The 27,839-nt window shown below is 42.3% G+C and overlaps 2 protein-coding genes across 3 annotated transcripts; one reads left to right on the top strand and one right to left on the bottom strand.

The window, feature by feature from the left end:
* Positions 1 to 817: 817 nt before the first annotated feature.
* PRPF4 (pre-mRNA processing factor 4) lies at positions 818 to 18,452 on the bottom strand. 2 transcript variants are annotated; one of them, XM_025432189.3, is made up of 14 exons: positions 18,298 to 18,452; positions 17,171 to 17,348; positions 15,538 to 15,724; positions 11,651 to 11,738; positions 11,148 to 11,227; positions 10,888 to 10,981; positions 10,112 to 10,206; positions 8,906 to 8,964; positions 8,343 to 8,466; positions 6,668 to 6,757; positions 3,385 to 3,507; positions 3,167 to 3,274; positions 2,958 to 3,076; positions 818 to 2,442 (listed from the first exon to the last, which is right to left on the bottom strand). In XM_025432189.3, the coding sequence occupies exons 1-14, from the start codon at positions 18,322 to 18,324 to the stop codon at positions 2,249 to 2,251; spliced, it is 1,566 nt and encodes a 521-aa protein (XP_025287974.1). In that variant the 5' UTR covers positions 18,325 to 18,452; the 3' UTR covers positions 818 to 2,248. The 2 variants fall into 2 exon arrangements, with proteins under 2 accessions (XP_025287974.1, XP_025287975.1); XM_025432190.3 differs by lacking the exons at positions 10,888 to 10,981; positions 11,148 to 11,227; positions 11,651 to 11,738; ... (1 more) ...; positions 17,171 to 17,348; positions 18,298 to 18,452 and having other exon boundaries at positions 1,361 to 2,442; positions 8,906 to 9,003.
* Positions 18,446 to 26,943, top strand: CDC26 (cell division cycle 26). Its single transcript, XM_025432197.3, has 4 exons — positions 18,446 to 18,642; positions 21,385 to 21,492; positions 21,950 to 22,097; positions 26,516 to 26,943. Exons 2-4 carry the CDS (start codon positions 21,440 to 21,442, stop codon positions 26,690 to 26,692), a joined length of 378 nt encoding a protein of 125 aa, XP_025287982.3. The 5' UTR covers positions 18,446 to 18,642; positions 21,385 to 21,439; the 3' UTR covers positions 26,693 to 26,943.
* Positions 26,944 to 27,839: the final 896 nt, after the last annotated feature.

Genomic DNA, 27,839 nt, shown 5'->3' with positions numbered 1-27,839 from the left:
GTTCAGGAGACAGAGGCAGTGACATCCTGTGACTCTGTGGCATGAAGTTAACTAAGACTCATCACAAGGAAGGTATCCCAGATAGAGGGCTAAAAATCAGCTCAGGCTTTGTAGGGCAAATAGGCCATGCTGGGACAGACTGCTCGTTTTGTCCAGCCAGTGCTGCCAACACACTCAGTAAAGCCCTGTGCAATCTCTTCCTAAGCTCACAGGCAGAAGACAAGGCTCTACCACTGACAGGGTAGCCCTGAGCAAGTTAGTTCTCTGAGCTTTGATTTTTGTTGGTAAAAATGGAGTAACACTTAACTCAGAAGATTGGGAGGATTAAGCGAGGTGTCTGAACATACCTGGCAGTCTCTAGGCAGTAAGTGTCCTTTTAAGTGGTGGCTCTGCTATTTATCTCACTAGTACGAAACGCTACATCTAATTTATGCTCCTCAGCTGACTGCCTCCTTACAATGAAGTAATGTATATTCTCCAAGGGAACTGTTTTGCCAAAGGCTTACATGAAACGTGTTCATCTGATTGCTACCTCTAAATCTCTTGGAACAACCCCTCCCCCCAAAAAAAGTTTAATGGAACTAATTAGTAAAACTTAAACTTGAAAAACTAAAAACTTTTGTTAACACACTATATCCAAATTGCACGCTAATACACTAATGTTTGTTGTTAGTTACAAAGGTACCAATGAAAAATTATTTTTCACAGCCAATGATGGAGGAAATAGAACCCGTTAATACTTAAACAATAGTGAAGTGCCAAATGTCCAACAGAGGGTAGAACCGATAATTGAGAAGCTTAACAGGCACTCAAAATATGCAACTATTTGGCTATAATCAAAATTAAACCACACAGATTTAGTATATTCTCACATTCATAGTTTGCAGGACAGAGTGAGACAAAGCCACTGTCCATCTCTCCAGAACAGCAAATAGAAACTATTTTGAACATTCAAGGAAAAGTCAACATACAAGCCCTTCTCAAATGCTCTATATGCAATCCTTTCTTCTTCCAAACTCTTATATTTTTGTGAGAATTTACTGTGTCTTTGTGTTCGGCAGTTGTATACTTGAGGTGGAGAGAGGATAAGCTGACTGCTGCATGGCCAATGAGTACGAATTACAGAGTTCAGATCCAGTTTGCTAGGAGTCTGGCCCAGAAGGCAGTAGTCTCTACAAAAACAACTATTAGCAGAGTGCTTACTAAGGAGAGAGAAACTGGAATAAGCTATTATTTGATATACTTCGTTGTATCTCAAACCAAAAAACAAAACAACCCCCCCCCCCAAAAAAAAACCCAGGCACCAATGGGTTGGATTCAGAAAATGTCCAGCTATACAAAATAAGTCTTTAAAGAACAGTTTTTATCATAGGATTTTACTCTGTATCAAGTGTGTAATAAAGAAAGAAAGAGAAAAAGTCGATGTCAAGGAACAACACCTTTGGGATTTTCCCAGTCACCTCGCCATGAAAGGTACGTCCCCTAAATCACCCACACAAAGGAGGTGACACACAGACTTCCTTTTTGCTTTCTAAAAATTTCATTGCCATCTTGACACAACAGCCCAGCTTCGGGGTAACACAAAGGATGCCAAACCTCAAAGCAAAAAGGAAGACCTTTTCTGACAGGGCAAATGTTCAGTTCTGAGCTTCCCGATGCAGTCAGCATTCCAAGCAAACTCAACAGGAAGAGGTAAAATCTTCTTTACTGCAAACCCTGAGCATAGCTGTGGTCTACTTCTTCATCTCCCGTTCTCAAGGTAGAGGAAAGGTTCTGTCAAGGCATTGGTTAACCAGTGTGTAGGGAGAAATGCCTCTTTCCAAGAGGGCTCCCAGACTAGCTCCCAGTTCAGCTGCCTTGCTCTGTGGGTCACATGGAGTCCTGAAGCATGTACCATGTAATGGAAAGCCACGTTTCAAAATTAAAAATGTAGCCAGTCACAATCCTGAGTGCTGTGAAGGAGGCAACAGGGCATTCAAACAAAAGATTAATAAAAAACAATGTCTACACAGTCCGTGGCAAGGCTTGAAGATGAGAATTAGAATTTCAACTATGAAAGGAGTTCGTCAACACCCAGAGACTGGGCTCTCTATCTGGAGTGGAGGCTGACCTGGAAATCCAATTCTTTTGAGGGTCTATACATGGTAATTGGCAAAAAACATGATGAACTAAACAGGTCAATTCCTTTCTTTTAAAAATGGCCCTTAAGAAAGAGCTTGAGCTTAGAGTCCTTCTTCCCTGGTCCTGCCTATTCAGCCATCCAGAGCTTGAAGGTCCTGTCGTATGAGCAAGTGGCTATGAGCTGCCCATCAGAAGAGATGTCTAGGCCCATCACTTTGCCTTCATGGCCAGCCAGAGTCTTCAGTGGGGACCAGCCTGGGTGGGTCCAGATCTTGGCTGTGTTATCATAAGCACCAGTGAGCAGAAAATTCCCATGGATAGCTTTAAGAGAAAAGAAGGAGGAGCTGCTTGAGGAATTCAAGTATCAAAAGAGCAAAGAAAACAAAAGCACAAAAATCTGCTACAATATATGATTTCAAAAAAGAAGGTATTTCCCCATTTGGAAAAGCCCAATCTTCTCATCTACATTCCCACAAGGCCTCCAGGAGAAAAGGACTATAGGCAGACTTAGGGAAAAAAACAACAATATTAAGGGCTTGTGCCTCTTCCCCTGACCATCTGTTTAGAATAAATTAAGAATGCAGTGCTTACAACTTTCAGGGAAAAAAAGGACTCAAAGCATTATAGAAGTCTTCTTCACTTCCTAAAGCAAGCATGCTATGCCATAGCTTTGTCTGAAAATATGGTAGAGGAAAGGAACTTAGAATTTGCTCCTTTTTCAACAAAGGCCAAATTCTCTCCTGTTCCACTTCTAAGTTAAGCTAAAGCTTGGCATGCATTCCGCGGAAGTGCAATCTGTCTGTCCTGTGATTAGGCAAAATAGGAGGAAAGCTTACGCTCAAACTTGACACCAGTCACTAAGTTCTGATGGGCAGGGATGGTATAGACACAACGCCGTTGTCGAAGGTCCCACACTTTGCAGGTGTTGTCACCACTGCCAGTTGCAATGTGGTAGCTGTGGATCAGATGTAGTATCAAAGTTAGAAACAAAGACACATTCTGACCAATAACCCTTCCCGTTCCTCATGAGATTAGTTGATCTTACCCATTGGGGGAGAAATTTATTCCATAGATTTCTTTCAGGTGACCTTCTAGGAACATGATACACCGTCCTGTGCGCAAGTCCCAAACACGACCAAATGCATCCAGTCCCCTGACAAAATAATTTATAAGCAAACATTTTGAATCCATTTCTCCATGGAAGCAGGCACACGTAACAGGTGAACTATTGATCTGCCCCTGGCTATGTGGAAGAAGGCTTACCCAGTGCCAGCCAAAGACCCATCTTGATGGAAGGCAATGTCATACACACCCATGCTGTGGCCTTCCTGATGCAGGATCTCCTCTTGAGCCTCCAAATCCCATAAGCGCCACGAGCGGTCATAGCTACAATAAAAATCAAACTAATAATTAACTAGCAGATATTCAGTTCCTACAATGTGTGAAGTACTATAAATGCTTATAGCTTAAATTATGCTTCTGAAACTATTCATATAATCATATTAAGAAGAAATCCTTTTCTGGCATAAAAAATACTTCAACAACTAGTCATTATCTGTCTTGAGTGCTACCTGGGAAACCATGGACTTCCATAAATTTACTTCAGGGGCGATTTTAAGAATACCCAGAATGGCCCAGCAGAGACTGTAGCCTCCCTTCTTTTTCAATTCTACTGTTAACTCTTTTCATTCACTGAGTATTTGTTGGGCCTTAAATTGGATGTTGGGGATACAAAAATCAGTCATAAACAAATACATCTATGCAACAAATGAGAGAGGATAGAAAGAGACCCACACATTTTTGGTCAAATGATTTTGATGAGGCTACTAGAGCAATTTCAACAGGGAAAATAAAATCTCTTCAATAAATGGTGGTAGAGGGGCACTGGCTGGCTAAGTTGGTGAAGCATGCAACTCATCATAGGGTTGTCAGTTCAAGCTCCACGTGGGTGTAGACATTACTTAAATAAATAAAATTTAGATTCTGGGACACCTAGGTGGCTCAGTGGTTAAGCATCTGCCTTTGGCTCAGGTTGTGATCCCAGGGTCCTGGGATTGAGTCCTACATCAAGCTCCTTGCAGGGCGCCTGCTTCTCCCTCTGCCCATGTCTCTTTGCCTCTCTCTGTGTTTCTCATGAATAAATAAATAAAATCTTAATAAACTTAGGTTTTATTTTTTTAAGAAAGAGTGTGAGTGGTAAGCGAGAGAATTTTTTTAAAGATTTATTTTAGAGAGAGAACACAAGTGGGAGGGGCAGAGGGAAATGAAAGGAGAAACACAAGCAGACTCCACGCTGAGCCTGATGCAGGGCTCGATCCCAAAACCGCTGAGATCATGACCTGAGCCAAAACCAATAGTTGGACGCTAAATGACTGTGCTGCCCAGGAACCCTGGGAGAGAATTAAAAAAAAAAAAAAATTATTTATTTATTCATGAGAGAGAGAGAGAGAGAGAGAGAGAGAGGCAGAGATACAGGCAGAGGGAGAGGCAGGCACCATACAGGGAGCCTGATGTGGGACTCGATCCCAGGACTCCAGGACCACGTCCTGGGCTGAAGGCAGGCACTAGACTGCTGAGCCACCGAGGGATCCCCTGCGGGGAGAGAATCTTAAGCAGACTCTGTGCTGAGCATGAAGCCCAGTAGGGGGCTTGATCTCACAACTCTGAGATCAGGACCTGAGCTTCAATCAAGAGTCAGATGCTCAATTGACTGATCCACCCAGGCGCCCATTAAATAAATAAAACTTAAAACACCAAAACCCCCCCACAAAAAAACCCCACCTCAAATAAACGAAAAAATAATAATAGAACTGTTTGTGAAAATAAAAAAAACTCAATTAAAAAATATAGGTAAAGCACCTGGAGACTGCACAAAAGAAATGGTCAATAGCAGATGATAGAATGCTCAATACCAATAGTTGTAAGAGTAATAAAAATTAAAACTGAAATTTCACCACACAATTGACAGAATATGCAAAATGGTAAAACTGACACCACTGAATGTTGGCAGGGATGTGAAGAAATCAGAATTCTGGGAATGTAAAATTTATAACCAATTGGAAAAGAACAGGTGCAAGGTTTAAAATACTTAAACCTATATCTTCTCCATGACCTAGCAATTGCATTCTTGGGTATTTATTCAAGAGAAAGTAAAGAAAACATGTCTGCAAAAAGCATTATATAAAAATACTCACAGCAGCTTTATTCTAACCGACCCAAACCTGGAAATGGCCCCAATGTCCATCAAAGGAGAATGGATAATAAACTGTGGTAGAGTCATTCAACTAAATTGTCCTTAGCAATAAGAAGGAACTACTGAGACATGCAACAACATAAATGAAACTTTTTTTTTTTTTTAAGAGAAGGGGAAAGAGAAAGCGAGAGAGAATCTCAAGCGGGCTCCATCCATGTCCAGCACAGAGCCCCATGCAGGGCTCAATCTCACAACCCTGAGACCATGACCTGAGCTGAAAGGAGGAGTCAGATGCTCAACTGACTGAGCCCACCCAGATGCCCCTAAATGAATCCTTTTTTTTTTTTTTTTAAGATTTTATTTATTTATTTATTCACAAGAAACACAGAGAGAGACACAGCGACAGAGCAGACTCCCCACAGGGAGCCCAATGTGGGACTCGATCCCGGGACTCCAGGATCATGCCCTGAGCTGAAGGCAGATGCTCAACTGCGAGCCACCCAGGTGTCCCCCACCCCCCAAAATGAATCCTAAAAATATTATGTTGAGAAGACGTTAGGCACAGACACGTTCAGAGTATGAACAATTAATTTACGGTGATAGAAATTGTATCAGTGATTGTTTTGGAAGGGGGTGTCCACAGGGAAGGAGCATGAGGGAACTTTAAAGGGTGATGGAAATATTCTATTGACAAGGATGTGGGTTACATGAACGTATGCATTTGAAGTTGTGTACTGAAAATAAATCTATTCTACTGCATGTAAGTTACATTTTAATGAAAGAGTTCTCAGGGTCCCGATCAAGCCCTGCATCTGGCTCTGCACTCAGCATGAAGTCTGCTTACACCTACTTTCTCTCTCTCGAATAAATAAAATCTTAAAAGGGCACGGGGGGGAAGACAGATTTGTTTTTTGATATGTTTTTTAGAGATTTTTATTTTTAAGTAATCTCTACATCCAATGTGAGTTTTGAACTTATAGCCCCAAGATCTAGAGTCGTATGCTCTACCAGCTAAGCCAGCCAGACACCCCAGAAAGGGAGACCAATTTATAAGCAGAGATTATAATACAATGTGTGAGAGGGGAAAAAACCCACAAAACACCACTAGTACTGGTCAAAAAAGACTAAAAATTCTAGTTTTCTGGCAATTAATAAATGAAATTTCAGATTAACTGCAATTTAAAAGCAAATCCACCCGGTCCTAACTTCACAATATATTCTCTTCTGATTTATTGAAGTCCAAGAAAATCTTACTTGAAGATCTCTGTTCTTAAAATTTCCTTGGCAGTTAGTCCTAAGGGTTAACAAGATGCCATGGGCCTCTATGGATAGAACAATAAGAGGATGTCTTACCAGGTGGTGCCCAAGAAACGTCCTGATGGATGCCACATTACACGTGCCACACGCACTGTATGGCCTTCAATGTCCGCCACTGGCTCGTCACTGGAAAAGAATCAAGTATATGTAAGTAAATTATTTCACAGTCATAAATATTCATTGAATTTATTAATTGTTGTGACAGATGCACCCATTCTGTATGATTTAAGAGCCTGAACTGTAATTAAACTCATTCTTTGTTAAAAATGCAGGGCTTAGGGACACCTGGATGGCTCAGTGGTTGAGCATCTGCCTTCGGCTCAGAGAGTGACCCGAGATTCCAGGATTGAGTCCCTCATCGGGATCTCTGAAGGGAGTCTGCTTCTCCCTCTGCCTCTGACTCTCTGTGTCTCTCATGAATAAATTAATCTTAAAAAAAAAAATGCAGGGCCTGAAAAAAAAAAAATACAGAGCTACCAACATTTTATGTCATTTCCCAAAATTTTGAAAATACTTGGGAGTATTTCATGTGCTCATAGGGCAAAACTGCCCATAGCACTTCAAGAAACACTATCTTTCTATATCTCAATTCAATATGTTAATCAATGCTCAATGCTATTATCATTTAGTGTTAGAGAAAATAAAAGATAAATCAGACAACCAAAAGTCTCTTTACGCCAAAAGAGTGCTGAGATTCCAGGAAAAAAACATATTTTGATGGATATGTAAAGCTACAGAAATCAACTAGTTTTGGTATGAGTGAATTACAGATAAATTTTTCTCAAACTTTAGCTTGTTGTAGAATACACAGGAAAAAAGGAACTCCTAAATAGAGGCTTAGTTTCCTTTGGTGGCCATTAAATTCTACTCCCCAGTAACCACAGAAAAAAAAAATTGAAACACCAGTGATGAAAGGAAGTAAACACGAACCCTAAAGAGGGCAATTAAAAAGGGAACTTTGTCAATGTGCATACATAGAACTAATCAAAGCCCTAGGGGAACAAATATTGCTAAGTGATACCAAAGCCAATTAAAACTCGCTGTGCTCATGGTAAGACCCTGTCTGGCAAAGAGTAGAGACACTAATTAGCTTTTGTACAAAAACCTGGCAGAAAAGTTGCATGTGCTTTCCCAAAGAAAACTAAGCAACTGAATTCAGATTTTAGCCAACACAGTGCTTTCACAAATTTCTTGGAAGACAATAATCATAAACACATTAAAAACACCCCAGACTGTTGTGATGGGAAAATACAGCCTAGGTAAAGGAGAATGTTGGTGGGAGGAGACATCACTTCTTAGCAATAATGCCTCAGAACTTCATTGTCCTCTCCCCTACGGCCGTTTGCTAGAAGCCAATGTGCTGCCAAGAATATTATCTTTAGTCAATCTACCAAATAATGCATTTTCTCCAAGTCAGTGTACTGCACAGGAGGTGTAAATAGATTTTTCCAGAATAACTGGACTGGGAAAACAATGGCCACTACGTTGGAGGCAAAAATCTAGGTCCAAAGTTAACAAATATGAAAGACCTAACACGAACTCCTCCACTGAAAAGAGGTCAAGAAAGAAATCCCACATTCTATGTTCACACCAAGTTCCCTGCACTCTTAGACCATTTCTGAGGTTAGATGCCAGATTTTCAGGTCCTAAGGACCAATCGAACAACTATTTACTTTAATGACTGAAGTATGAGCAGATCAGTAACGTTCACCTGTCAAGGCTCCAAAGCTTCACAGAACCATCCGCAGCACAAGAGGCCAGATTGACATCTTTTTGGTCCAAGGACACGGTGGATTTTGGATGGAATACAATTGCGCCTACGTTTGTGTTATGGCCTGAAGGGGTATAAGAGATCAATGTTAAAGGGTTCCCACCAATTTATGTGTGAAAACAGACTACGATGCATAACACAATATATATTAGGGAACATGTAGACCAATAAGGTTTGAAGTGACTACTAAATTACTAAAAACAAAACAAAACAAAACTATTTTAAATTACATTTGAAAAAAAACAAAACACAGACAACCTTTATTTTTTTTGGCTCAGAGACTGCACAATGCCACAGTGTGGCTAGACATGAGAGAAAAGTGGTTTGTGCATGAAGTCACCATCTTCCAGCCTTGTGGTCAGAGAGAACCCAACCAAGTTATTTCAGGTCAAGAATGAATCTTGTGTGTACTGGGTCTGAGGGTCAAGTAGGGTATTAGAGTCTTACAGTTTGACAGGGTTCACATTGGGAAAAAGTGAGATTTAAACAAGATTCTAACTCACCTCGGAGGGTGTGAAGCAGATTGCAATCGGGAACTGACCAGAGCTTGCAAAGCCCACTCCTAACAAATACAAAGGAAAGCATCTCAGCCAGGGTTGGTCTGGGAAGGAAAAGGTACCTTGGTGACATTCCTAAAGGACAATCTTTTCTCGCCCCCAGTAAATTTGACAGTGGCACACAGGAAGAGAAAACTACTGGGCTTCTCATTCGATGGTTCATAGAAGAAAGCTAATCCATGTCTCATGCAGCCAAGAGCTTCTATAGGACTACAGTTAATCTAGTACAAGTTGCTATTCTCCTTAATGTTTGGATTGATTGGTGAGGAAAGGTAGAATGCATTACATTATCAACAATATTAATAACGATACTATCTCCTTAAAAAAGGAATAGCATTTTGCTAACAAAATACTTAATATTTTTTTTAAGGACCCTTAATTTCAGGGAATTTCCAACAAATTACTTTCATAACACCTCAAATGATCCTGATAGCAAACATATGAAGTACAGAATGTAGTAGGAATGACTATTTCTATTTTTTTTATTTTATTTTATTTTATTTTTTTTTTTGACTATTTCTATTTTTAAGAGAGGAAGAGATGGAGGGATGCGAGGTCCTTGGCTTTCTCCTGAACCAGTGTCAATTTCTACCTAGTCAAGTAGTTTCTCTGCATACATTAGGAAGCTTCCCTTCTCACTAAATGGGCATGTCCCACCAAAATAACTAAATAGGAACAAAAAACCCCAAAGTTATTACATCCTAAGAGTTTTCTGCATATGTGGCAATAACTAGAAAACAAAGATAAATAATTCATGTTTACAGAGTCCCTACCACATACCATGCTCTATTAAGGTAAAACGGTTTACAACATCATCTCAGCCTACTTTACAGATAAGGAAACTGAAGCTTACCGAGTATCCTGCCTGGGTTACCTAACTAAAAAAGAAAAGCTATATTGAAGCATGGAAACTGGTCAATCAATAAACTCCCTATGTATCTGTTCCAAGATGCTAGTGTCAAGAACATGACTGACATGTCACGGGTTTCTGGAGTCCCCTGTGAACAGAAAGGATCGCTAAGCGTAGACTATCTTGTATAATATAACAACTGAGCACTGGCATCTCTGATTTGGTATGATGAGAAGCGAGACAATGACATATAAATGACTTTTTCCCTCCTTGAATCTGCCCTCCACTTAAATGGGACTTACCAACAAGCTGTGGCCAGCATTTTGGAATTAGGACTAAAGTGGCAGTAGGAGATAGGCCGATCATCCCCAATCTGACTGCAGAAATTATTCAAAGACTTAAAAAAAGAAAAAAAAAGACAAACAGTAATCATTAATAGGCTAATCCCAGAGTTTTTTTTGGCTTTCCCACAGCCAAGAAAAAAACCAACTTTCTGGTTTTAGCCCACCACCCCCAAGATTCTTTTATACTTCTCTTGTTTTGTTTAAAGATTTTATTTATTCATGAGAGACACAGACAGCAAGGCAGAAACACAGGCAAAGGGAGAAGCAGGCACCCTGCAAGGAGCCTGATGTGGGGCTCGATCTCGGATCCCAGGATCATGCCCTGAGCTGAAGGCAGATGCTTAACCGCTGACCCACCCAGGCGTCCCTATGCTTCTTTTGTTAAGAGACACTTACTTTCATGGATGGAATTAAGGCTTACTTTGAATTCTAGCATGTGATACTACACTCGTAGTATCACTAGCTTCTGTGTCAGCTCAACATACACAAGAAACCCACGGAGAGAGCTGAAGTACAGCTCTGAAATATTAAAAGAGAATTAAAAAGCAGAACCAAGGCTTCTGCTGAGTACTAAGCATAGTGGGTTCCCACCATACTAACTGATGGCTCCTTGCAAATAGCAAGTGTAAGCAGTTGCCTTTACCTTTCAAGAGGCAGGCCAAAGTAGGCCAAAATATTCAGTACTGAATATTTAAGAGCCCTTACTATATTGGAAATCACTGAGGACATCTTACCCGGAGAGATTTGTGCAGCTCTTGCATCTGGGAGGTCCTAGTTGTCTCAGGAATTTCTTTATGGAGACGAGCCTCTTCCAGGCGTTTCATTGCCCTGTAGACACAGACACACTATTACCAGGAGCAAACAGGTTAAAAAAAAGGTCCACATGAGTATCCCTACCACTCAATTTCATGTAACTGCAGTCTTGAGAAAACAGATCCTGAGAGAAAACATGAAAAAAATATGCTTCTTTCTCCTTTTGAGAGGCTCTCTTTACCTGGGCAGTGAATAATTAGCAATCCATAGTCTAGCAACCTTCAGGCTGTTTGGTCCTTCATGATACCAGGTTTGCTGATACTGAAAGTGAAATTAAGAGCAGAAATGTTAATGTTAAGTCTGAAGCATTCCTGCCCCTCTCATAGCTGTCAATTCTCTATTGTAACTGCCCAGAAAAAAAAAAAAGGTGAATCGATTCGGTAATAGGATGAAATCAGGCATGTGTACTTTCTATAGTGTTTTTATGAACTCTTATAGGATGGCTTCTGGTTTCCTTGTTAAAAGTTATACCAGAAATGCTATGGTTTTTATGCTGAATAGGAAACTCACTTATATTCACTTATACCTACACAGGAACCACAAACTACTGCCAACAACTATTCCTGAATGGTGGAATCCTCACATTCCCTTCCCCTGGCAAAGCAAACCTTGAAAACAGAAAATGAAAGAAGCAACCCTTCATTTCCTTCCCTTTCATACTATGAAGCCGAAGACAATTTTTACCTCTTCTTTGGACTTCTTAGATTTCTCATCATCTTTTTTGGTCTTTTTTAAGGCATCAGTACCAACCACTGATAGGATATTTCTCAGCCTGTAACAGAAAAGATCAGAATTTGAATGAGATTGTGAAAAGTATGTTTTAAGAAGGGAGAAAGCTTCTCCTACTCTCACCATTTAATTGCCAAACAATTTTCTTTAAGAGTCAAGTTGTTGTGTCTCAACTCCCAGTGTGATTTCCTTTTTTAAAATATTTTAAAAAATAATCTCTACACTCAGCGTGAGGCTCGAACTCACAATCCTAAAACCAAGAGTCGTATGCTCTTCTGAATGAATCTGCCAGGCCCCCTCCACCCCTCACAGTGTGATTTTAATCACTCATTCTCTTTATTTGAAGATTCCCTAATTTCAACTATAAGCGATTACCCTCTTCAATTTAGTCAACCAGCCCCAACACTGCTACCACTTGGTCTGTGAAGACAGCCAACCTTGCTCAATGCCACAATGTGCTGGATACTAATTGAGGTGCTAAGTGTACAGAAATGACTAAGAGGCAGTTTTTTATTCCAAGTAACATAATCCTGGTAGTGTGGAGAAGCTGGGTGGACAGGAAGTACCAAGGAACCACAATACATCATGTTAAGTATTATGACAGTGGTTAAGTACTAAGTGCTAAGGGAGGACATAAAAGAAATACCCAACCTTGGCTTGGAGGGAGAACCAGGGAAGGTTTCACTGAGGAGGTATTTCCTGCACTGAGTACTCAATTAGTAAGGTCGAGAAGTTAAGAATGGAAAAGGACAGCTGAAGCAGAGGGTTCAACAAAGGTAAAGGTCTGGAGGTAAGAAAAGCATGATCAGCTTGGAATCACAAATATTTCAGAATGGCTGGAGCATGGAGTACCAAAAAAGAGCTGGTGAGAGAGAGAGAGCTGCTAACCTAAGTAGGGGCCAGTTACAAAGAGCTCCTCATGCCATGGTAAGGAGGGTTGATGTTTGAGAAAGATTCCCTAGGGAAGCAGAGAGAATGGACTGAAGAGGAAATGATAAAGGCAGGAAAATCAGTCTACTATTTCGGAATCCTTGGACTTTCAATGGTGGACTGAATTAACACAGTGGCAGGAGGGACTCAAGATGTTCATCTAAGGGTCACGATAATAAGTTAGACTTTGCAGTTGGTTGGAAGACAAATTATAACAATAATAAATGCCTACCCTTTGAAAATGCTGTTAGGAAAGCAACATACCATGACAGACAATAATGGAGGGGTTTACTTTATAAGGGATCAGGTGATAAAAGTCTTCTTTGACAAGGTGGTATTTATGCTGAAAGCAAAAGGATAAAAAGGCTTTTAAAGGCAAGAGAGGGGGGAAAAAAGAAAAAAATTAAGTAGAAAAACAGAAAAAGAGTTTGACTATTCCAGGAAGACCCTTAAGGCTACTAAGTCTACTAAATTGGGAAAGAGTAGCACAAGAAGTTGAAGAGCACGATCAGCAGTTTTTTACTCTATGTTTAATAAGAAGACACTGATGGATTTTAAGCAAGCAATTAACACAACATGTGTGGGGCTACTACAACAATCCAGGTGTGAAAGCAATGAAGGTAGAGAAAAGAGGACACACCAGAGATACATTTCAGTCCATATCTAGAAATAGACTAGATTTTGCTGATGGATTATAAAGGAGGGGAGGCAACTGAAACCTGTGAATGATAGTGTTATTTCCAAGAATAGAAGGGTGGGAAATAGAGGAGTTCAATCTAGACACGTCCAGTTTGAATTACCTACAGAAAACCTAGGCGACAGAGATCTGAAAGTCATCAGAATATACACAGTCAATGATGCCACGGGAGTGGATCTGATCGCCCAAGTGAGTGTAGAGTAAGGGCAAAGAACTGCAATATATATATAGCTCAGGCAGGGAAAAAAAAGCTTAGAAGAATTAGAGAAACAGGAAATTTAGGGAAATTAAGATTTTGTTTTACGAAAGGGAGTGTTTCAAGGAGGGAGTGGCTGACAGGGCTAGTCTTGATAAAGATGAGTTAGTGATCTTAATGAAGAGCAGTTTCGATGTGGCAGCAGTTAGCCAGTTTGCAGTGGGCCAAAGAGCAAATGAGGGGAAGGGCTTAGAGAGAGTCAACACACTGAGTGAGGAGCAGCTGAGCCTCAAGGGGAAGGGGACTGTGGCGGGAGGGGCAGGGTATCACCCATGGTTCAGAGGGGTCATGCCCAGGGTGCATGGGTCACTGTTCTCCAAGTGCCAGGGGTAGGCAGGGGGTGGCACGGAGCACCTCCGCCAACACTGTGCTCTGGTAGAGAAAGCACTGACCTGTGCACTCCACAAGTTCCACTCTTCTCAAGTATCTTCTGCACCTCTCCCCCATTAGGACTAGTCCCCTCCCATCTGGGAGCCCGGTTTTCTTTCTGTCCTTTAGTCTTTCCTGGCACCCAACCATCTGCCACCCAGGGGTGCCCCTTCCTCTCCTATCCTCCCACCTTTGTAGCCAGCCAGGTTGGCTTTGTAAGGTACTGGGTTGGTACACAGTGGGTTTTTCTCTTACAATTTAAATAGGCTCAGTATTACTGGTTCTATTTAATGGACATGAGATATGGTAGAAGTTTTTAAGTGATTGAATCCGCAGACTATGCAAATCAGGAAAAAAATGACGAAAGGCAGAGATGGGACAGTGGAAAGACAAAGGAGGTCCTCATCACTGCATATGACTGACGAAGAGACTCCACAAACTTAAAATCACAAAAGGAGTATCATCTCAACAAAGTGCCCCCTTTCAATAATAAACCTCAAATACTTATTCTGTTTTATGACACTGACAGAGATGTATGTGTCTAAATTTTAAAAGTTTGACAATAGGGATGCCTGGATGGCTCAGCAGTTGAGCGTCTGCCTTCAGCTCAGGTCCTGATCCTGGGATCCAGGATTGAGTCCCACATCGGGCTCCTTGTGGGGAGTCAGCTTCTCCCTCTGCCTAGGTCTCTGTCTCTCTCATGAATAAATAAATAAAATCTTTAAAAATAAATAAATAAATGTTTGCCAATAAATATTTACTCATAATTCCATATTGGAGAGGGCAGGTTTGCACGTTAACACCCTATTCACAGTTTATTTATTTATTTATTTTTAAAGATTTTATTTATTTATTCATGAGAATACACAGAGAGGAGAGAGAGCGAGGCAGAGACACAGGCAGAGGGAGAAGCAGGCTCCATGCAGGGAGCCCGACGTGGGACTCGAACCCAGGACTCCAGGATCACACCCTGAGCCGTAGGCGGCGCTAAACCGCTGAGCCACCGGGGCTGCCCCTACAGTTTATTTTTTTTAACTTTTTTTTTTTTTTTTTTTTTTAATTTTTATTCATTTATGATAGTCACAGAGAGAGAGAGAGAGGTGCAGAGACACAGACAGAGGGAGAAGCAGGCTCCATGCACCGGGAGCCCGACGTGGGATTCGATCCCGGGTCTCCAGGATCGCGCCCTGGGCCAAAGGCAGGCGCCAAACCGCTGCGCCACCCAGGGATCCCCAGTTTATTTTTTTTAAGAGAGAGAGAGAGAGAGAGGCAGGCAGGCGGAGAAGCAGACTTCATGCAGGAAGCCCGATGTGGGACCCGATCCCAGGACCCTGGGATCATGACTTGAGCCAATGGCAGGCGCTAAACTGCTGAGCCACCCAGGGATCCCCCCTATTCAGTTTATAAAGAAAAATTAGTAGTAGAATAAAAAACTAGCCTACTGAGATCACGGGCTAACTATATAAAAACAACTTAGTAAGATTTTTCTGTTTACATTACCTAAGATGTTCTATTAAAGTTTTAGGTATAACTGAAATTTGAAAGTAGAACCTTGTGATTAAAAAGAGAGAAAATATTTAGAAAGGGCACCTTTCTCTTCTTTCAGCAGGACCCTCTCCAAAAAGTGTGATGGGCTCCCCCAAGGCTCTAAGGCAAGCCTTGACCTCTGAGTCATCAGTGGAAACATTGATTTGCCGGGCTCGCTTTCTTCTCTCAAACTCAGCTAACACTTCGGCCTGTCGTTCACTGATGTGCTCTTCAATTTCAAACACCTCTCCTATAAGAAGAACAGGTAATATCAGCATTATCACTAGATCTTCAAACAGAGGGGAAAATAATTTCTTACAATTGCAGTCTGTGTATCCTCTAGGAACTAATTTATTACATACTTTATTGTTTCTCAGTTTATTAAATTTTGCTAAACACAAAAAACTAAATGATAGCTCATTTAAAATTACTTAAGTCATCTTTTTTTTTTTTTTTTAAAGATTTTATTTATTTACGAGAGAGAGCGAGAGAGACAGTGCAGGAGTGCAGGGAGGAACAGAGGGAGGAGAAGCAGACTCCCTGTAGAGCAGGGAGCCCAACACAGGGCTCAGAACCTACCACCCTGAGATCGCGACATGAGCCAAAACCAAGAGTTGGACGCTTAACCAACTGAGCCACGCAGGCTTACCTCACATCATCTTGTTTTGACAACCTTACATCTACATACACACATAACTTAGAGGAGATCAGAAAGTAGAAGTACAAAGCACTTTCAGCAAATGAGTTAACTAGATCTTCTATCCAGAAGATAAAATAGATACAGTACTTTAACACTTGCCAAACCTATTCTCTAAACCAGCCCCAGCTGAGGATATCTATGACTTTAACTAGTAAACTGGAGAAAATTACCATTAAAGGGCTTTCCCTTAACTATAGACTTTTTGGATAACCTAGCAGTTAGTTTTAAAACCAACACTGGGGCATCTGGGTGGCTTAGTCGGTTAAGCATCTGCCTTTCGCTCAGGTCATGATCCCATAGTCCTGGGATCGAGTCTCAAGTGAGGCTTCCTGCTCAGTGGGGTATCTGCTTCTCTGCCCCTCCCTGGCTCATGCTCTAATAAATAAATAATAAAATAAATAAATAAAACACACACTGACTATGAGGATTTTTTTTTTTTTAAGTGTGGGTGTGGAGCCCAACTCTGGGCTTGAACTCACAACCTTGGGTGGTTCAGCGGTTGAGCATCTGCCTTCGGCTCAGGACATGATCCTGGAGTCCCAGGATCGAGTCCTGCGTCGGGCTCCCTGCATGGAGCCTGCTTCTCCCTCTGCCTTTGTCTCTGCCTCTCTCTGTCTCTCTCTCTCTCTCATAAAAAATAAATAAAATCTTAAAAAAATAAATAAATAAAATCTTTATGGGATCCCTGGGTGGCTCAGTGGTTTAGAGCCTGCCTTTGGACCAGGGTGGGATCCTGGGGTCGGGTCCCATGTCGGGCTCCCTGTATGGAGCCTGCTTCTGACTCTGCCTATGTTTCTGCCTCTCTCTCTCTCTCTCTGTCTCTCATGAATAAATAAATAAAATCTTAAAAAAAAAAAAAAAAAAAAGAAAGAAAAAGGCTCTCTAGATGATGCTAACCAGGGTAGGCAAAGGATGGCCTTACATAGATCCAAGTTTAACTAACATTTTTGATATTATAATACAAAGATAAAGAGGGACTCACAATTTGCATCTTACCAGAGGTTATGTTAATATTTCCTGCTTCAATTCCAGCTTTAAGTCCTTCTTTTCCCAAAATCCCAGACTCTCCTTTGGCCAGACGCTCCCTCTCCTTCTCTTCCAAACTTCCGTAATAGATGTGTGGTTTCTTCACAACAGGAGCAACTAAGTCATCAGGTGCCTTAGTTTTGGTTGCCTGATAAATCAAAGACACGGATTAACCTAAGGTCTGATACTAACCACTTATTAGGCTTCCCCCAAAGGATGGAGCTCATCCTGAGCTTCAATCCTATTTTCCCCCCAAATGAAAAGGACAGGTCGGACACCAGTTCAGGTTATCTTCACTGACTGGGGGGCGGGGTGTCTCTCCAAGCTACTTAGGTTCTGCAGACGGGAAGAGGCTAATAGAACTAGTCCATCATTATTCTTGGTAACTTTTCTATCAAAGATTTGCTTTGGAACATGTCTGCATCATTCCGTGGCAACCTCTTCTTGGGTTTTATGAAATTTCCAAGGTTACCCCTCATCACAGGGGCAGTATCAAGGAGAACAACCAACGCAGTATTAAGGGGGAGCAAGTTAGTTACTTTTCGGTACATTTCAAACGTTTTCAGACGTAAGGCAACACATATGAAGTTAGGAGGCCAAACTGCAATGAAGTCTGACACAGACGTGAATCTGGGCCTTCTAGAGCTCAGGTTTTGGAGCAGTCGGAAGAGGTATTTACCGTTCGGGCCTGTAGTGAGGGGTGCAAATGAATTAAAACACGGGAACGGGGGGATCCCTGGGTGGCTCAGCCGTTTAGCGCTGCCTTCGGCCCAGGGCGTGATCCTGGAGTCCAGGGATCGAGTCCCGCATCAGGCTCCCTGCCTTGAGCCTGCTTCTCCTCCCTCTGCCTGTGCCTCTGCCCCTTTCTCTGTGTCTCTCATGAATGAATGAATAAAATCTTTACAAAAATAAAAATAAATAAAACACGGGAACGTACTTCGGGGTCTGGAAAACGCTGCTCCTCTAAGGACCGAGTCTCTCAGCCTTTCACCTCCGACCTCCACCGCCTTAGCCCGTTCCCCGAGGGACCCCATTTCGCAGGAACCGCCCCCCCAGCCCCTTCCGCGCTCCCCGCCAGAGTGAGTGGAGTTCCGTACCGTGGAGGCGGCTCGTGAGGAAGCCATGCTGAGCTCCGCGGCCGCCAAACCCCGGCGAAAGCCGAGCTCTGCGTTTTCAGACCGTCCACCGCGCGCCCGGCAAAGCGGAACTGCGTCACTGGCCGGAAGTGGGCCGACGCAGCGTCGTGGGTGGCGTGGGGCATGACGGGAGTAGTAGTAGGGAAGCGTCGTGGCGCCAAGAGTAGCGTGAACTTAAGGAGAAAAGCACGCGGCGGACGAGACTCTGCAGAGCAGTCTGGGAAGTGTAGTCCCGCTCGCTTAGCTGAAGATTCGCGGTGGGCGCCGCCGGGGTTCCGGGAGGAGGCCGAGCAGGCTTGGAAAGAGGTAGGTGCGTCGGGCCGCGCGGCCGCGGGCTGAGCTCCGGAGCAAATGGAGGGCTTCCGAGGCCTGCCGTGGCCCCCGGCCCCGCGAGGGGCTGCGGTGGGCCCGGAGCGGAGGGCCAGGTTGCCATGGAAACCCTCGCTGTGGGCCCGCGGGTGCCACTCTGCAGCTGGTCGCCCTCCCCGCTGTCGGGAGGTTGTCCCAGGGCCCTCCTTGGAGCGGGCTGAATGCGCAGTGGATTCGGGCGGCGGCCACCAGCTCCCAAGTAGAACGGAGGCCCGGAGGAGGAGCCACGGCCTGCTTTTATTGCTGGTCTTCAGCCGAGTGTTTGTACCGGGGTCGGAGTGAGGCGATGCCTGTCAAGTGCACACGGGCACCTCTGCACGGCCTGGGTACCGCGGGGGCGGGGGGGGGGGCGGGCTGCGGCATCCGACAGGAGCAAGGCCAGGGCTTTCCCCCCTGTCGGGGGTGGAGATGCTTGAAGTTTGGGTGATTCTCGGGCCGGACGGAGGCCCCCCCCCCCCCCAAGGACAATTAGGATGATAATAATAATAATAATAGCTGGTGTTTATTGGGCGTTTACTAAATGCCAAGTTGTGTTCCAGGCACTTACACTGCCGTACCTCACTCAGTCTAGACAACAGAGGGCAGAACATGAGGAAACCAGCGTCCACTGTGAAGATGAAGCTAGTGTCCCAGAGGGTTGGCGTGTGGGATTAGAGCCCCTGCCCTCTGCCCTTGGGCCTCCTGAGCGAGCAGCTTTGCCCATCACTCGGTACTGCCTCCTAGTGGCGAGCTTTACAAAGTTTGCAGAAAAGTGAGGAACCTGTACGGCAGGGTTTTTTTTTTTTTTTTTCCTCCCCTACTCTCCCTTGGAACTTCGGCTTCCTCTACCATTTGTTTACATCGGACTTAAGAGAGTATCTGATTTATTTCTTTGATTTTACCTTTTTTTTTTTAAGAAGGGAAGATTTTTATTATTAAGTGATTCTACACCCAATGTGGGGCTCAAACTTAGAGCCCCCACATCAAGAGCCCCATCCATGCGCCACCAACTGAGCCAGCCAGGCGCCCCAAGATATTATCGGATTCAGTGTGCTAGTATTTTATGGTGAGAATATCGCCTGTTCTGTTCCAAGCTTCACAAAGGATACATTTTTTTCTTTCTATGCTTCCAGTCTGTAGCTACATCCAAGATGTAATGATAATTTATACCTGTACATACTTTTTAAATTAAGATTTTATTTATTTATTCATGAAGGATAAATTGAGAGAGAGGCAGAGACACAGGCAGAGGGAGAAGCAGGCTCCCTGCAAGGAGCCCGATGTGGGACTCGATCCTTGGACTCCAGGATCACACCCTGAGCCACGCAGGCGTCCCTAATTTTTTTTTTTTTAATAAGGAGGCTCCACACCCAATATGGGACTTGACCTCATGACCCTGAGATACTACTGACCAAGCCAGCCTGGCACCCCTATAGCTGCATGTACTTTATTATTATTATTATTTATTATTTTAAAGATTTATTTATTCATGATAAATATTCAAACGCAGAGAGAGAGGCAGAGACACAGGCAGAGGGAGAAGCAGGCTCCATGCAGGAAGCCCGACATGGGACTCAACCCCTGGTCTCCAGGCTCACACCCTGGGCTGAAGGCGGCGCTAAACTGCTGAGCCACCAAGGCTGCCCTGCATGTACTTTAAAGGAGCTTTCTTTGACATCATTCTCATCTAATCCTCACCCCTGTGACCTATGTATAATTTTTATGGCAGGCTGACATCTATTAACCAAACTAAAAAGCTTCAACTGCATTTATAAAATAGAGGTAATTTTGCCAGCATTCACAGGGTTTCTGTATTCAAGTAAAAAATGTAAAGAATGGGAATGGAAAAGTGTAGCACAGTGTTCCAAGTGTTCACTTTAAATTGTACATTTTAGGGACACCTGGGTGGCTTAGCAGTTGAGCATCTGCCTTCAGCTCAGGCCATGATCCCAGGGTTTGGGATTGAGTCCCACATCAGGCTCCTTGTCGGGAGCCTGCTTCTTCCTCTGCCTATGTCTCTGTTTCTCTCTCTGTGCCTCTCATGAATAAATAAATAAAATCTTAAAAAATATTGTACACTTTATTTTTTAAGATTTTATTTATTTTTGAGAGAGAGAGCGTGGGACACAAGCAGAGGAGAGGGGCAGAAGACGAAGCAGCCTCTCCACTGAGCCAGGAGCCAGATGTGGGACTTGATCGCAGGACTCCTGGATCAGGACCTGAGCCAAAGGCAGACCCTTAACCAACTGAGCCAGCCAAGCGCCCCTCAAGTGCTCACTTATTTGGGTTTCTCAGTTTATTCAACAACACATGTACTGACTGATTATTACAGATACACTCTGCTTGATGCTGTGGAGAATATAAAGATGATGCCTTTAACAGGTTTTAAATTGACTTGGGGAGTGTCATTGTCCCTAAAAATTTTTTTTGTTAGCATAAGCATTACCTTGAGTTTTCAGACTCAGGAATGTTCTCTTGAGCCTCTTTGTGTCTTGTTCCCTCTCTCTTACTCCCCTTTCTCTGCCTGCCCTCATAAGTCAGCTAAGAGATTTCCTCCAGGAAGCCTTCCTTGTCCCTGTCTACCCTGCACTCCACCCAGACTGGATTGGGTGCCTGTGTGATGCCATTGCATTATCTTCCATCAGAGTTCTTACTAGAGTATGTTGCAATTTTCTATTTATGTGTTTGTTTTCCCCACAGGCTGACTATGACTTTTAACTCTGGAGCTGAAGCACAAAAAGTGTTTGTTTAATGAATGACCTATCCATTTAGAACCTGTTTAGACCCTGAGGATAACCCTGTGAATTGGTGAGTTATAGGGAGTTTGCATGAGATTTAATAAGCTGATTTTAGTATTCAGGAGTGATCAAAGACCTCTCACAGTTCTCATGCAGAGCTGATCAAATTTAATGGCTTATATACTTTTCCAGTAATTATACAGACTTAAGATGTGATCTTTTAACTTTATTCTCTGAGCCAGAATATTTCACTGAATGTGACTGGAGTATCAGATTAAAGTGATTGTTGCCTAGAATTCTCTTTTATAGGCAGCTTGCTCTTCTTTTTCTTGAAGACTGGGTTTTTTTTTTTTTTGGAATTGCAGAGTTATGGATCTCCATAACTCTCCATGATCATGTAATAATCATCTATCTAATGACTTCGAAATCTATGTGTGAACCCAAATGAGTCTTTTCTATGATCATTCATTTAGCATGGATGGTGACAAATTGATCTTGTATTTATAGCTGAGATTTATCCCCTCCAGGTTTTTTCCTGTGCTGTTTCTAACAGCTGATAGTTCACTGGGTCTGGCCTGTAGTGTTGATCACAGTATGCTGCGGCGAAAACCAACCCGCCTAGAACTAAAGCTTGATGACATTGAGGAGTTTGAGAGCATTCGAAAGGATCTGGAGGTAAGAGTACAACTTTTAAAACCTTAGGGATATTTAAAACAGTAACTTTAACTTTTGAACTCCAGACTCAGGTTTTATTTGAAACCTCTATTTGGATGCTTGACAGGCATCTCAAACTTAATGTGTCAGTTTCCTGGCTTGCTGTAATAAATTACCACAAATTTGGTGGTTTAAAATAACAGAAATTTATTCCTTTACCATTCTGTAAGCCAGAAATCTGAAATCAGTATCACTGGTCCTAAATCAAGCCATCTCAACCATATTCCCTCCAGAGGCTCTAGAGGAGAATCCATTCCTTGACTCTTTCAGCTTCTGGTGGCCACTGGGATTCCTTGATTTATGGCCGCATGGCTCCAATCTCTGTATCTGTGATCACATTGCTTTCTCCTGTTGTGCTATGAAATCTCCCTTTGCCTTCTCTTAGGCATATGATGGCGTTTAGGGCCCACCCAGGTGTTCCAGGATAATGTCTCCATCTCCGGATCCTTACCACATCTGCAAAGACCCTTTTCCATATAAGGCAACATTTACAGGTTGAGGGATTAAGACCTGGGAGCTTTGGGAGTCACTATTCAGCCTCCTGCACTTATATTGTTAAAACAAACAAAAAAAACCCCGCTTGATTTCTTCCTCAAGCTGGTTTCAGCTCAGTGTTCCCTATGTCAGTATCTCTGTAGATCCACGAGCCAGAAACCTAGGAGTCACTCTTGATTTCTCCCTTTTCTCATCCTTTGGATTTACTCTAGTCCACGTAATGGTCACTTCTTTCTCCAATCTCAGTTTTGTCCTTAGTGGTTTCCTACTTTCATTTTTGTCTTGGTAATCCGTTCTCCATCAGGTTTTTAGACTGATCTTTAAAATGTTCAGATCATGTCATTCCCCTGCTTAAAATTCGTTTCCTGTACTTGGAATACAATCTCAATTCCTTATGGCTGACAAAATTTTGTATGTTTTGGCTTCTCAGGTTTCAGTTCCTGCCATTCTTTGCCTTGGCCTCTGTACCCTGGGCACACTGGGTTTTTCATTTCCTTGAACATGGCGAGTTGTTTATCACTCATGGCCTTTGCACATGTTATTTTCCTCTCCTCTTGTATTCATGTTTGTTTAAATGTTACTTCTTGGGGATCCCTGGGTGGCTCAGCAGTTTAGTGCCTGCCTTCAGGCTAGGGTGTGATCCTGGAGTCCCAGGATCGAGTCCCATGTTGGGCTCCTTGCATGGAGCTTGCTTCTCCCTCTGCCAGTGTCTCTGCCTCTCTCTCTCTGTATGTCTCTCATTAATAAATAAATAAAATCTTAAAAAAAATTAATGTTACTTTTTCAGTCTAAGAGGCTGCTTCTGACCCTATCCACATTAGGGGTGTCATTCCCATTCATGCTGTCACCATCTCTTTAGGGTCTCTCAAAGCACTTTCTTCTTTTTTTAAAAGTAATGTCTTCGCCCACTCTCTTTGAGTGGGGCTCAAATTCACAACCCCAAGGTTAAGAGTTGTATGCTCTACTGACTGAGCTACCCGGGTACCCCAAAGCACTTATCCTTTGATTTTACAGTATTTATTATAACTTAACAATAATTTGTTTATTTTAAGAGCACTTACATTAAGATCCTTGATTGTAGAAAACATGTCTGTCTGCTTCACTGTTGAGTTCCCAGCATCTGGTATCATGGTACGAGCTCATATGTACTTTTTTTTAAAAGACTTTTTATTTATGTATTAAGAGAGTGCACTTGTGCACAAGTAGGGGGCAGGGCAGAGGGTGAGGGAGGAGCAGACCTCCCAGTGAGTGTGGAGCCCGATGTAGGGCCCAATTCCAGGACCCTGGGATCATGACCTGAGCTGAAGGCAGATGTTTAACAGACTAGCCACCCAGGTGCCCCATCAATATGTATTTTTAAGTGTAGCTTACCACACAGTATTAAATGATGTCCCCTAATAAAACTTAAATTCTTCAGTGGCCCTGAGAATAAAGTCCAGATTCCTTAGGAAGGCATACAAGGTCCATTGTGTCTCATTTCTCCACTTTATCTTCCACCTTAAGTTATCTTTAACTTTAATCTTAGTGCCTCTGCATACTTGGTTCCCTTCTCCTGAAATGTCCTTTCAGTATGGTTTAAACTTCAGCTGTAATGAGTCTCATAAAATGTTGGCATACTGAACTTTGACTCTGCAGAATCAGCTCACTATTGAGCTAGTCTTTCTACTGAAGGCAGTTATCCAGTGGGTTTGACCTGCTGCAGAGCAACTTAGGGAGGGACAGTTTTGCCGTAAACTAAAATAAAATGAAACCAGTAGAAACTGGTATTTCATTTGTTACTGAAATTAGTTTAATTATATTTTGATGACTCTGGATTCTGAAACAGTCAGCAGTTATTCATGGTGGGAAGCCTTTTAAATTATTTTTCATTCCATTTGGACATTCTCAGTTTCTCATGGCTTATGAAATGATAATATCCTTTGCCTTTTAACCTGTTTTCACTAAGCTGTCATAATGTTACTTATTGGTAGTGTAGACTAACTAGAGAGTAACTCAGGTCATTTTACATACATAGACACACACATATATATAAAGTAATGCCTTGTTTGGTTCAGTATGATACTGTGACATTGGCATTCCAATGCTGAGTTCATTAGTAAGTGGTGAAGAATGGTAGCGTTTCCAGTGGTTAGAGTAGTCGAGCCATCCTTGTAAGGAATGCTGGATAAAACATTTGTTCACTCTCTCAGAGAACATTATTATTTAATAACTTTATAGTCAGATAGTTGTAGTTATGGGATAAGTGTTAATACCTCTTTCTGAAAATGATTAAACTGAGGGGCACCTGGCTGGCTCAGTTGGTGGATTGTGTGACTCTTGATCTCGGAGTTGTGAGTTCAAGCCCCACGTTGGATGAGGACATTATTTAAAAATAAAATCTTGAAAAAAAGAGGGCAGCCCCAGTGGCTCAGTGGTTTAGTGCCGCCTTCAGCCCAGGGCCTGATCCTGGAGACCTGATCGAGTCCCACGTCGAGCTCCCTGCATGGGGCCTGCTTCTCCTTCTGCCTGTGTCTCTGACACACTCTCTCTCTCTCTCTCTCTGTCTCATTAATAAATGAATAAAATCTTAAAAAAAAATACTCAAGAAATCTTAAAAAAAAAAAAAGGAGAATGACCAAACTGAGATATTGACTTGGTGAATTCTGCAATCACTTGTAATTTAAGAGCCAAACCTTTAAAAAAAAAAAGATTTAATTAATTTCTTTATTTGAGAGAATGCGTGAGCAGAGGGAGGAGCAGAGAAAGAATCTCAAGCAGACTGCTGAGCATAGAGCCCCACATAGGGCTGGATCTCACAACCGTGAGATCATGACCTGAGCCAAAACGAAGAGTCAAATGGTTAACGGACTCAGCCACCCAGGTGCCCCAAGAGCCAAACCTTTTATTTTTTAAAATTTTTAAAAGATTTATTTATTTATTTTAGAGAGAATACACGCATGAGTGTGAGAGTGCAGGGAGGAGCAGAGAGAGAGAGAGCTCAGACTCCCTGCTTGAGCGTGGAGTGTGACACAGGATTTGATCTCATGACTCTGAGATCATGACCTGAGCTGAAATCAAGAGGTGGATGTTCAACCAATTGAGCCATCCAGGCACCCCAAGAGCCAAACCTGAAAACAAAACCTCAAAACTCAGTCCTTTTGATAAGATAGTATAAAACCTTATATTCCTGTTTTTACATTTAATCTCATAGTTGTCAATGAGAAACACCCTTCTTGGGGTGCCTGGCTGGTACAATTGGTAGAGCTTGTAACTTTTGATCTTGAGGTTGTAGGTTTAAGCACCGTGTTGGGTGTAGAGATTACTTAAAAATAAATCTTAAAAAGAAAAAAAAATGCTTTTCTTTCCCCCTTGTCTGCCAACTTACTTTTTTTTAGTTTTGTTGAGAAATAACTGACATACACTAAGTTAAGGCACAACGCACGATGGTATGATTTACATATATTGTGAACTGATGGCCACAGTAGGTTCAGGTAACATCCATCTTATATATTATTTATCTTTCTAATCGCAGCTTCCTGCTCTGAAGCTTTGCCACAACATACCCAACTCCTCACGTCTTCTTTCAGTTTCTTTGGCAGTGTGGACTTTCCTGTGTCGTAGCTATGATCACTCTGTGTTGCCATTGTCTATTTTCCTATTTCTCTGTTAGGCTGTGACATCTGGGAGGGTAGGGGTTGTCTCTTTTCTCACTGTGTCCTTGTATCCCCCTTGTACTGCTATTATCCATTTCAACCTAGGATTTTATTTCAATTTAGGATTTCAGCTTACTGTTCTGAAGGCCCTAATCCCAGCTTTTACCCTATGCCTAGTGCATGGTAGGTGCCAAATAATTGTTTGCTAATGGAAAGAACATTGCCTTAATCCTAAGACTTTTATACTTTCAGACCCGTAAGAAGCAAAAGGAAGAAGTGGATGTCGTAGGAATCAGTGATGGAGAAGGTGCCATTGGTCTCAGCAGTGACCCCAAGAGCCGGGAACAAATGATTAATGATCGAATTGGTTATAAACCCCAACCCAAGCCCAATAATCGTTCATCTCAATTTGGAAGTTTCGAATTTTAGAGGCAGATTATCTTGCATGCCAGAACCCTGGGATGGAGTAAAATGATGGCAGAAGTACAAACAAGATTTAGAGAATTGAGTGCTTGCAGTGAAGCAGAATGTTTTACCTCCTGCAGAGAAATATTTCTGCATGAGATTACTGATGCTTAACTTTTGCTCTGAGTGGAAATCCCCTCATTTGTCTCTGAAAAATTTGACTGTATAAAACTTGTCTGATTTTTGTTTTTAAAAATAAATATATTTTTGGAAAAGTGTGTGACACCCTTAATAAATTATAATAATAGCACTGTTGACCCCCAGATTTTAAAAGGTAATTGCTACAAGAAGTAACATCATTCTTTTAAACCTTTATTGAGAGACTTGAAGCATAGAACACTTCCAGTTGATCCCTGTCACTGACTTTCATTCAGCTCAACTATTCAGCAAGTATTAGTTGAGTGCCTGTAATGTGGCAGGTACTACTCTAGGTGGTTAGTAACATCAGTGAACAAAATCAAAGATCCCTGCCTTTGTGGAGATTAGATTCTAGTGATTTTGTGTAAATGTGATCAAGCTATGGGTTTCCAGAATCTATTTACAGGATGGCTTTGTAGCTAGTCTGAGTGTAATTTTGGGGGGACAGAGAGTGGAGGGAAAACAATAATTGGAATGCTCCTAACAGAATTACCATCATTCCAATTTTCCTTCCTTTTCCAACTTGCCCTAAGAATTTTTCACACGCAGCCAATCTGAGAGGGTAATTTAGAGTCCTGTCCAGGGCACCTCGCTGGCTCAGTCAGAGGAGCATGCGACTCAAGATCTCAGGGTCATGAGTTCAAGCTCCATGTTGGGTGTAGAGATTACTTTAAAAAAAAAAGTTGTTGTTTTTTAAAGATTTATTTATTTGAGAGTAGAGTGGGCAAGAACATCCATAGAGGGAGGGAACAGAGGGAGAGGAAGAAGCAGGCTCCCCAATGCGGAGCTCAATCCCAGGACCCCAGTATCATGACCTGAGCTGAAGGCAGATGCTCAACCAACTGAGCCACACGGGCACCCTCAAAAAGAAAAAAAAATTATATCCTGTTGTCTTTACCATTTAATTCAACTACAGGGAACTGCCGACTGTGATAGAAAAAAACCTGGAATCATCAGTTCTAAAGATACCTCT

This window comes from Canis lupus, chromosome 11, assembly GCF_003254725.2.
Source record: "Canis lupus dingo isolate Sandy chromosome 11, ASM325472v2, whole genome shotgun sequence".
NCBI classification, from domain to species: domain Eukaryota; kingdom Metazoa; phylum Chordata; class Mammalia; order Carnivora; family Canidae; genus Canis; species Canis lupus.
Note: the sequence above shows the minus strand (reverse complement) of the source record. Positions and strands in the feature narration are given on the sequence as shown.

What these genes read in the sequence shown, in the direction of transcription:
- PRPF4 (XM_025432189.3), bottom strand. Translation starts at nt 18,324, where the DNA reads ATGGCTTCCTCACGAGCCGCCTCCACG. An exon ending in TCTGCTTCACACCCTCCGAG is followed by an intron (nt 8,467 to 8,905) that starts GTGAGTTAGAAT and finishes ATACCCCTTCAG; the next exon opens with GCCATAACACAAACGTAGGC. An exon ending in ATAAATTTCTCCCCCAATGG is followed by an intron (nt 3,077 to 3,166) that starts GTAAGATCAACT and finishes TCTGATCCACAG; the next exon opens with CTACCACATTGCAACTGGCA.
- CDC26 (XM_025432197.3), top strand. Translation starts at nt 21,440, where the DNA reads ATGACCTATCCATTTAGAACCTGTTTAGACCCTGAGGATAACCCTGTG. An exon ending in GAGGATAACCCTGTGAATTG is followed by an intron (nt 21,493 to 21,949) that starts GTGAGTTATAGG and finishes TATCCCCTCCAG; the next exon opens with GTTTTTTCCTGTGCTGTTTC. An exon ending in GCATTCGAAAGGATCTGGAG is followed by an intron (nt 22,098 to 26,515) that starts GTAAGAGTACAA and finishes TTATACTTTCAG; the next exon opens with ACCCGTAAGAAGCAAAAGGA.